Below are 10,762 nucleotides of genomic sequence, written 5' to 3' on the forward strand. Positions count from 1 at the left end.
AAAAACACTATATACTTTGTCAATATCTCTGGCAAGGGAAGAATTTTTCATGTTCCGTTGGTTGGTCTCGCTTTGGTTGTGAGTATTTGTTTTCAAGTAATTATTCTTATTGAACATTTATTTGGTTATTATATTATGTATCTAAGCCACTACTACATCAACGTATTACTTTTGTTTAAGTATCGCTTGCCGATTTTATAAGTTCCAAGGGATGTTTATGTATATAGTTATACATATACATATATACACGTATATATATATATGTATCCATATATGTATATTTGTATATTAACAAACCCACACACACGTGTGTGTGTGTGTGTGTGTGTAAATACAGATATATTCATATACATAATATATGACACTTTTGGGGTTTAAAGAGATACACATAGCCTATATGAGTGCATGCAATTGACTTAACTCTTTGATTACCTTGCATCTAAGTCTGTTGCACAGTGCAACGGCATTAGAACGGTTCTGCAGATCACTTAATCACTCACGACGCCGCCGAGTGGACGCTTTACGAGTTGCCTGCAGCTTAGTTGTTCACTAATCTATCACTTTTAGAATGCATACATTGCATGTAAACAATGCTCTGTCCGCAAGAGATATTTCATCTGTGTAGGCGCTTATGGTAACTTGATTCCATTAACTCAACAGTAAATGTTTCATCTTAATTGTAATGCAATAGAAATAATATAAAGTTCAGACACCTCGAATAAGGTGGTTTCACGTTTCAGGAACTCCTTGACTTTAATAAACGACGTTTATCCATACATATCTTTCTGTAGCCGACGTATCCTTTGTGTGTATGTGTGGATGTGCATATGTATGTATACATACATACATACATACGTTAAAAAGGAAAACAGGCACAGTAAGAAATGAATATGAATCGTAACGTTTCGTACTCTTCACTCGTGAAGAGTTCGAAACGTTACGATTCATATTAATTTCTTACTGTAGCTGTTTTCCTTTTCTTCTTTCTGTACACGTTACTTTTTTTAATGTATGTGTGTGTGTGTGTGTGTGTGTGTGTGTGTGTGTGTGTGTGTGTGTGTGTGTGTGTGTGTGTGTGTGTGTGTGTGTGTGTGTACGCGTGCTAGTGATGCAAATATTGTGTATTTTCTATATCTCCATGTTAAAGCCTTCCCTATCCCTGTTCTTTTAGCTATTTTAGTCCGGATGCAAGAAGACCGAGCAGTTCGGAAAAGCAGCTGATATTGGAGAGCAGATGGCAAGCTTACACAGGTAAAAAACAAAACATACAACATTGATAGGTCCCTGTTTCCCAGACTCTAAAAAAGAGATAAGGATCTCAGGCCGCCTCTTTTAAACGGTATAAGTATGGATCTTCAGATGCGAGTCACATCAGTTCCAGAGGAATTGTTTCAAGGTGAGAACTGGTGCTCGAAAGACTTCACAATAGGAAATGGATCACTAAAGTACCTAAAGAATTCGTATGCTTATACACGACAAGTACATGATCGTTTCAGAACATTTCGTTTGCCGGCTTTTCTCGGGAGGAAACTTTCTTAAGGCACGAACATCGGGGTAGAAATACGTTTAGAAGATAGCATTAACCAGATTCTTTTCCTGCAGGTTGCAAGATGTTCCATTTGCTTGTTCTCGCTTTGGTTGTGGCCGTGTGAGTATTTTGGGATTTCTGTCTTAACACGTATTTCATTATCATTCTATAAGTTACTGGATTAAATTTTTATTCTTTTAAAGAAGGGGTACAGCTGATAATCTAAACTAATGATCGTTTGTTAGTATCATTATATTAAAATATAAATATATATAAAGAAAGATATATTTAAATAAAGATATAGCTACATATATAGATCTAGATAGATAGAGAGATTAGAGATACTTTTGCGATTTATATAAAAATATCTATAAGAGAGTACAGTTAATTGATTCTTAACTCTCCGATTATCTTGACTTCACTGCATTCACTCCACCCATGTCTGTTGCACAGTGCAACGGCACAAGAGCCGGCAAACTGCAGATGCGGCGCCTTCATCACTCTTGACTCCGTCGAGAAGATGCTTTACGAGCTCCCTCCCCTCGACATGGGCGGGTCAGTTGTTCGCTAATCTATCGCTTTCAGAATGAATACATTGTACATGATATTGATATATTCAGTCCGATATATATACTCGTGTGTATATATGTGTATATATATATATATAAATGTGTGTGTGTATGTATATATATGTGTGTGTGTGTGTGTGTGTGTGTGTGTGTGTGTGTGTGTGTGTGTGTGTGTGTGTGTATTATGCTCTAACAACGAAATGTGTCCTGGTGATTTATATGCAGCACTTCCTCACCTTCTTGCTTTCCGTTCTTCGCCTTTCTATCCCACACTGCTCACCATTCAGAACTCGATTGCAAATAACACTTACTAACCAACGCCTCTCCTGCAGCTGTGACCAGCACACCAAATGCCGCAACCGCTGCTTCAAGGAGTTCGAGGAGCTGTCTGGAGGAGGAGACCTGGACTACATTAGCTCCGACGGTGTGACGCCCGTCGGACAGATCTTGTGCACGGCATCCGAACGACCAGTCCATAACGAATACGTGAGTCATTCAGCCTTGTACTTGTTTTTTTTTTGTTTTTTTTAACATTATCTTTAAAATTATCATCTTAACCGTAGTGAGATGTAGACCAATAAGCTGGTATGTGTCTGGTCACGTGTGGGCTCAACCAACAATATGGATTTTACTATGGAAAAGGGTACAGGCCTACGGCACAGTCACCACCCGATCAGTAGGTTCGAGATAGGATGGCTCGGAGTGTGATAGCGTCCGAGAGTTATATATATATATATATATATATATATATATATATATATCAGCACAGCTGGTAAGATCTCGAGACCATAATCAAGGGGCCTCAACCGAGAGCCGTCCTCAACCGCATGGCATCCGCTATGAAACGTAGGCAGTACCATCAGGTGCTTCCTCCATGAGTCCAAAGCGATAGTGGATAGGCCGTCCTTTGGGTCCGAGAACATCGGCAACGGTACTCCAGGCTACACACAGGATAAAACATTTTAATATGTTCCGCCGGTTCACGATGGTGCGGCCGCTGATGAATTTGGCCATTTGCTAGATCAGCCCCAAGTCTATCAGTCTTCAGTAGCCTTGCTATTACTTTAACAATTGCCTTCTTTGTTTTCTAATATTTAATAAAGGTAGTGATCAAATAGATAAGGTGACACGAATAAAGCTGCGAAGGATGAGAAACCAAATAACCTCCACTCATGTTTGACACAAACATTCTTACAAACAGAGCCTCTAGCCCATACTTGTCTCTTTTCATTTCACATATTTCTGCTTTCTGCCTTTTTATCATTTTTCATCTAACATACCTTTCATACACTGGCAGGTGTACGCCTATTCGGAGCTGTGCGACGGCCCCTGGGAATGGACAGGCGACCAGACCATGCAGCCTCTGTGCTGCAACAAGGATCATGAGTACCATCCTTGCCCCGAGTAGGGAGCGGGCGAAAGGCAAGCCAGGCCCACATGGCCGACGTTCTAGTGCTTGCTGAAGACTGCTTTAAGACCTGTCTATTTTAATAAACTAAGAAGAGTTAGTATATGCATTCATTTCCAAAGCCCCTCGTACTATGTTCGAAACAAATTAATGCCGGATCCTTTACAGATATTGGAAATAACAGCGATAACTACGTCCTACACAAATTCTGTTAACCTCTTTCTCAAATCATAGAAGTACACAGGCTGAAATAGCCTGTGTGTGTGTGTGTTTGTGTATATATATCAGCACAGCTGGTAACATCTCGAGACCATAATCAAGGGCCCCAACTGAGAGCCGTCCTCAACCGCATGGCACCCGCTACGAACTTGCTATGGTGTCGCCGACGACGAAACTTAGGTGGTAGTAGTGGGTGCTTCCTCCACGAGTCCAAAGCGATAGTGGATTGGCCGTCCTTAGGCACGTCATTTGCGGATCCGAGAACATCGGGTTGAAATTTCTGTCATATGTTCCGCCGGTTCACGGTGGTGCGGCCGCTGATGAATTGGGTCATTTGCTAGATCAGCCCCAAGTCTATCAGTCTTCAGTTCGAAGTGCCTGGCAATAGTATTGCTATTACCTTTACAATTGTCTTTATTGTTATCTAATATTTATTAAAGGTAGTGATCAAATGAATAAGGTAACACGAATAAAGTCGGAAACGATGAGAAACCATATAACTGTCCCAAACATTCTTACAAACAGAGCCTCGGGCGCATACCTGTCTCTTTTCATTTCACATTTTTCTGCTTTCAGAATTTTTAACATTCTTCATCTAACATACTTTTCATACATTGGCAGGTGTTCGCATACATTATATATTTAATAGCTGTATATATAATGTATACATATAAATACATATATACATGTACATATAAATATATAATAATATAAACAAATACATAAATACATACCTTGGGTTTGAATTTAATTTTATACTCTATCTCTGTAATCTGAAAACAAAACTGTTTTTCAGTAAAATTATTTAAATTGCACTACAGCTCTGCTATGTATCTTTTTCTTGGTGACACTTTTAAAAATAATGATAATTTGATTTGTAACTGGTGATATTGTTTTTTTTTTGTGCATTTGTTTATGTTCTGGAAAGCAAATTTCTGGCCGGACAACGCGGGGAGGTTTAGCGAGTACTTTACACATACACCATACACGCGCAAGCACGCGCACACACATAAATATTTGTTTGTTAATATGTTTATTATATATATACATATATATGTAGAGAGAGCCAAGAACCGGTGGGTTTCACTGGAAACGCTTGGCGGGATTTTTTTTAATGCATCTAGAATACATCTTTGTTTCTTCCTTTTACATGCAATTCATTAACATTCATTTTTATCTTATTTATCCATTTCCTATTTGCTTCCCCTTTGTAGGGAACCAACCATTGTTATCCTTCTTTTTCTTACAAGACAACCTTGGTTTGGCATAACTTCAGAGAGTTTCAAGAGTTCCTTGGTAGACCACTAGCTCCTGGACTGAAGCTACTGAGCATATTCTCTTTTGCACCTGTTCCAAAATTCATTGGATAGATATTGAATGTTTTTATAGTTTTTATAAGAGCTTCTCCCTTTAGTTTATCTTGGTTGCATTTATTGAAAGCAGGTATGAACTTCATTTTTTGTTCCAACAGAATTTGTACCCTGATCTGTTCTTAGCTGACGAACTGGGCCACATCTTCCTATGAGGCACCAATATTGCATTGAGAAATTAATCGGTTTCCAGTGTATTTGCTGATTCTAGATGCATTGCCCTTGAAGCCATCCAAGTAAAGAAAAACCTTCTTGCGTTCCTCGGTAACAAACAATGATCCAAATAATTTACTCCACAACATGAAAATGGAAGGGCAGGTCTTTCTGGTGGCAAATCAGACATTTTCTGTTCTTGAAATGCACCTTTCAATCTTTTACATGTGACGCACCTTGAAATAGGTCTACAACCATTGAACCTAATTATCCAATAATCATATGCCCTTAACTCATTCAATATTTCTCTTCCTTGGTGATGAACACACTATCATTTCTGTTGTGTGTTACTCCTTTGGCAAAATAGCTGGATGATTATTATTCGCATCACAGTTTGCATGTGTCATTCTGCCACCTGCATTAAAGGCGTAAGCATAATGCAATAGCCTTCTTTGCCCTGCGCCATCATCAAAATATTCAAGTCTTGGAAGAAAGGAGGTGCTCTCCTTCCCTTGGGTTTAATATGAAGAAATTTTCTTAACCTCTGAATCATTTTCCTGGACAGTTACCTTCATGGATGGTTGATTGACATAATCAGATTCCCAGTAGATGTTTGGTCCACATTCTCCTGCATAATCATCGGCTGCAGCTTTCAGAGCTTTGCTACACTTGGAGATGTAGCCCCAAATAAATGCTGTCATTTTATATTCTTTGACTCTGAAAGCTGAAACTCCATTTTCCCACCACCGAAAGCGGAAACTCTTGACTCTATAAAAGTCTCAAAGGTTTGAAGCCACGTTGGATCTGTTTTAGGTAATTCACTTTTACTTTTAGATGACAAAATAAATGATGCATCCAAATCTTTAAGTGTTTGCTTGTGGCTTAAGATCTGGGCTTGCTTATAAGAAAGTATGCTCTAGTTTGGATACCTTCATCTCCAATTTAACCCTACCTCATACATCCTTATCAGCCCTTTCTTGTGTTGGTAAATTAGGATTTACATTCTCAATTTCTGTCAGTTTATCAATAGATTCAAAATATTTATGAAGACGAATTTAATATGAGGCAATTCTAGCTGATTTTCATCTAGATAGAGTTTCTTTACTTCTTGAACTGCCTGGCTATCTCTCAAAGAAACATTCTGTACTCTAATTCTTTTTCTTTCAAGATCGACTGTTGTTTTCTCAAGATCATCTGATGCTCCGTTTCCTTTTCGCGAAAATAAAGTTGAAACTCAATTTTTAGTTTGACTAATTCTTGGCTCGTTCTGTGTAACATCTTGCTTGGATCTGTGCTTTGATGATCTACTTTTGTGAATCTACTGAATTTGTTTCTCATTTTCATTCATGCATTGTACTCTCAATTTTATGCATACAATTATGATGCTCTTTCTCAAAATTTAACTCCTGTAATAATTCATCATGAAAACTTGGATCTACTTCCATTAATAAGGCATTTACAACTTCTTTAATCCGATTCTTCTGCCTTTATATGAACATTAAGTTGATCAGAACTTACTACACTATCTAGATTTGTCAATATCTCTGATAACACTTTTCTTGCTAGCCTAGCACGTTGGAGAAGGCTAAAATGCAATGCAAGCCTACGGATGTCACAATCATAATGGGTGACCTAAATGCGAAGGTAGGAAACAAGCCAGATGGACAAACTGTTGGAAAGTTTGGTCTGGGCACACAAAATGAAAGGGGAGAAAAATGGGTTCAATGTTGTAAAGCAAATAAGTGTGTATTAACCAACACATGGTACGAACAACATCCACGCAGATTGTGGACATGGCGAAGTCCGGGAGACGATATCAACAGCCAGATTGACTACATTGCCATCAAGAAACGGTATAGGAGTGCAATTCAACAATCAAAGACATACCCAGGAGCAGACTGTGATATTGATCACAACCCAGTCATATGCAATTTAAGGGTTAAGCTGAAGATAACCAAGAAGAGAAAGGCAACACCAAGAGTGGAGTGCAGTACTTTGCTAGAAAACCAAACCATTCGAAGTGGGAAACCTTTAAAGAAGCGACAGCATCTGCAGCAAAAGAAGTTGTACCTAAACGCGAGAAAAAATCAAAGAACAGGTGGATGACAAACGAGATCTTGGACAAAATGCGCTCCAGACAGCAGATTTCCAACCGCAGAAGCGAGGAATACAAGCTAGCAAACAAGGAAAACAGAATGAAATGCAGGGAAGCCAAAGAGATCTGGCTTAACGAACAGTGCGAAAAGATTGAAAGATGCAAAAGCAATGAACCGATCGTTATACACAGAAAGATCAAGGAAATAACTGGTTTCAAAGGTTGTCCTTCTACAGGTTGCATAAGATCAAAGGATGGAGTAGTCATAATGGAAAGGGACAAAATCCTTAAACGCTAGACAGAATACATTAGAGAACTTTTTGCTGATGTCTGGGGTAACAAGCCAAAAATACAAAAAAAAACATGGAGGGACCAAAAATCCTAAGATCAGAAGTTGGAGCTGCATTACAAAAATTGAAAAGGAATAAGGCTGCAGGACCCGATGTAGTTGTGACCGAAATGATTGTTGCACTAGCAGACTTTGGTGTAGAGAAGCTTACTGATATTCTCAACGAAGTGTATGACAGCGGAGAAATCCCAGAGGACCTCAGTAAATCGGTCTTCATAGGACTTCCAAAGAAACCTGGTGCAATTGAATGTGAAATGCACAGAACAATTAGCCTAATGAGCCACGGGATAAAAATTCTACTTTGCATTTTGATGACGAGAGCAAGAAGTAAGATAAGACTGTAGATAGGTAAAGAACATTTTGGGTTCGTTCTAGATGCTGGCACAAGGAATGCGATCTTTGTTCTAAGAATGCTATCAGAAAGAGCTATTGAGATGCAGAAGGATTTATATGTGTGCTATATCGACTACATAAAAGTGCAGCATGAAGAGCTTTTCAACATGCTAGAGTGTTTAGATCTGGATGGAAAGGATTTAAGAGTTTTGAGCAATCTTTACTAGAAGTAAACAGCGTGTATGCGAGTAGGCTATGACACAAGCTCATACACAAACATTAGAAGAGGCGTTCGACAGGGATGTGTGCTTAGCCCAGACCTTTTCAACCTTTACAGTGAGATTATTCTTCGAGAAATAACACCATTAGAGAGGATTCTTGTCGGAGGACACAACATTAACAGAAGAAAAGCTACAAGAGATACTAGAGAAAGTGGTTGAATCCAGCAAAAAGAAAGGGTTTACCATAAACTCCAAGACAGAATGTATGATAATTAGTAAACAAAAAACAGTCAAACAATGTAAGATACTGACCGGTGATACCCTAATAATACAGGTACAGAAATTCAACTATCTTGATAGCATGATAAAGGCAAATGGCAAATGTGACCAAGAAATTAGAAGACGAATCGGAATGGCAAAAGCGGCATTTGAGAAACTAGTCAACCTAATGAATAACAACAAAATTTATATGACGACTAAGATCAAAATGCAGAACTGCTATGTGTTTTCCATCCTCACATATGGCAGCAAATGCTGCACCTTGTCGCAGCAAAGTATGGAGAAACGAATAGAAGCAGTAGAGATGTGGTTTCTCGGGAGAATGATGGGAATATCTTGGACAGAAATATTAACAACTCAACTTCTAGGAGCCATCCGAAAAAGACAGTTGGAATTTTTGGGACAGGAAATGTGCAAGGAAGAGTTAGAACATCTTAATGTGACAGGCAAGATCTACGGAAAACGAAGCAGGGGCAGACAAAGAATAACACACATAGCAAGCATAAGTAGATGGACGGACGTAGTGGAGCGAGAACTGTTAAAGGCCACAAAGGACCGGAAGAGATGGAAGTCCATGATCGCCAACGTCCTAGCAGGACACGGCACCTGAGAGAGAGTGAGAGCCTAGCAGATGATAATCTCTTTTTAACTTGTTAATACTCGCCTATATTTCTTTTACAACCTCTTCCCAAGAACCCTTCATATCCTCACTGACCTCAGTTACCTGAGGATGATCACCTACAGCTTCTTCAGTAGCCCTAATCATCATAACTACTACTGACCTATATGGTATTTAAGACATCAAATTTGTATCTAATTGTCAAAAGTTCACTATCGGTTATCCTCTTGCCTGTGGATTTTCATGATGCATTCACATCCGCCGTGACCCCTGAATTATATTGCAAGATGGAATACTAAATGTGAGAGCAACTCTCATAGGCATCCACATTGAGTTATGTTATTTTACTTTCAGGAGGTCTATTTACATGAGCCAAAGTCAAAACACTTTATACCATTAATTACAATGGTTCTTCTTTTTACATAGACAGTGACATCGTACAGTAATACAGAATAAGTAGAAAAAATAGTAAATACATTGGTAGGGTAGATATAAAATAATAATTTTTTGATGGTAGCCAATCTTTAGTTGGAATGTTTGTTGTCGTTGCGAACACTAGTTTATTGTTCAAACGCTGATCAGTCATTGGATGCATGATGACCATTGTCATCCTTTTAATGTCACGTGTTGTGTTCCTTGGTTTTCTAGATTCCGGTACGTCTAAAATGATGTGAGTATAATTAATTTCTTCAGGGCTGTACAACTTCTTCTTTATATGGTCGCACAAGACCATCCTTGCCTATGCTCTCTTTGTTACGATAAAGCAAAGGATGGTGTTCAGCACTATTGCTATGTTGCCTATTTGATACACTTCTTTTTTGTAGTAATCACTGTTGTTAATGTCGTCACTGTTGTCACTGGATAAACTGTTTTCATTGCTATATGTGGAAGGGATGTCAGGATTGTTAAAAAGCCGTACCCAGGGCAGAGGGGCAGCCTTGACCCAGCTGTCGAGAGGGTGGCCATTATCATAGGCGAGGGGGGGGGGGGGCAGCTTTGACCCGCGCTGCCGTGGGGCTCGTTGCCTTGGGCGGAGGCCCCTTTACCCTGGGGAGGGGGCACGATACCCTGGGCCAAGGGTCCCCGTTCACTCCCGGGAAAAGAGCTTGAGCTAAGTTGATCGAGGAAGCACCCTGGCTGGCCCTTCAAGTGTGTGTGTGTGTGTGTGTGTGTGTACACATATGGTTGTGTGTATGTGTGTGTGTACGCGTGCTAGTGATGCAAATATTGTGTATTTTCTATATCTCCATGTTAAAGCCTTCCCTATCCCTGTTATTTTAGCTATTTTAGTCCGGATGCAAGAAGACCGAGCAGTTCGGAAAAGCAGCTGATATTGGAGAGCAGATGGCAAGCTTACACAGGTAAAAAACAAAACATACAACATTGATAGGTCCCTGTTTCCCAGACTCTAAAAAAGAGATAAGGATCTCAAGCCGCCTCTTTTAAACGGTATAAGTATGGATCTTCAGATGCGAGTCACATCAGTTCCAGAGGAATTGTTTCAAGGTGAGAACTGGTGCTCGAAAGACTTCACAATAGGAAATGGATCACTAAAGTACCTAAAGAATTCGTATGCTTATACACGACAAGTACATGATCGTTTCAGAACATTTCGTTTA

General features: G+C 39.3%; 1 protein-coding gene across 1 annotated transcript; it reads left to right on the forward strand.

Moving 5' to 3' along the window:
* The first annotated feature begins 1,492 nt into the window (after positions 1-1,492).
* On the forward strand, positions 1,493-3,605 carry LOC125027657. The gene is made up of 4 exons (XM_047616819.1): positions 1,493-1,648; positions 1,982-2,083; positions 2,430-2,583; positions 3,395-3,605. The coding sequence occupies exons 1-4, from the start codon at positions 1,611-1,613 to the stop codon at positions 3,503-3,505; spliced, it is 405 nt and encodes a 134-aa protein (XP_047472775.1). The 5' UTR covers positions 1,493-1,610; the 3' UTR covers positions 3,506-3,605.
* Positions 3,606-10,762: the final 7,157 nt, after the last annotated feature.

This window comes from Penaeus chinensis, chromosome 1 (assembly GCF_019202785.1).
Source record: "Penaeus chinensis breed Huanghai No. 1 chromosome 1, ASM1920278v2, whole genome shotgun sequence".
NCBI classification, from domain to species: domain Eukaryota; kingdom Metazoa; phylum Arthropoda; class Malacostraca; order Decapoda; family Penaeidae; genus Penaeus; species Penaeus chinensis.

Excerpts from the sequence above, each read along its gene's own strand:
- LOC125027657 (XM_047616819.1), top strand. The coding sequence starts at position 1,611 with ATGTTCCATTTGCTTGTTCTCGCTTTGGTTGTGGCCGT. Across the intron at positions 1,649-1,981 it reads CTCGCTTTGGTTGTGGCCGT|TGCAACGGCACAAGAGCCGG; the intron begins GTGAGTATTTTG and ends TCTGTTGCACAG. Across the intron at positions 2,584-3,394 it reads GACCAGTCCATAACGAATAC|GTGTACGCCTATTCGGAGCT; the intron begins GTGAGTCATTCA and ends ATACACTGGCAG.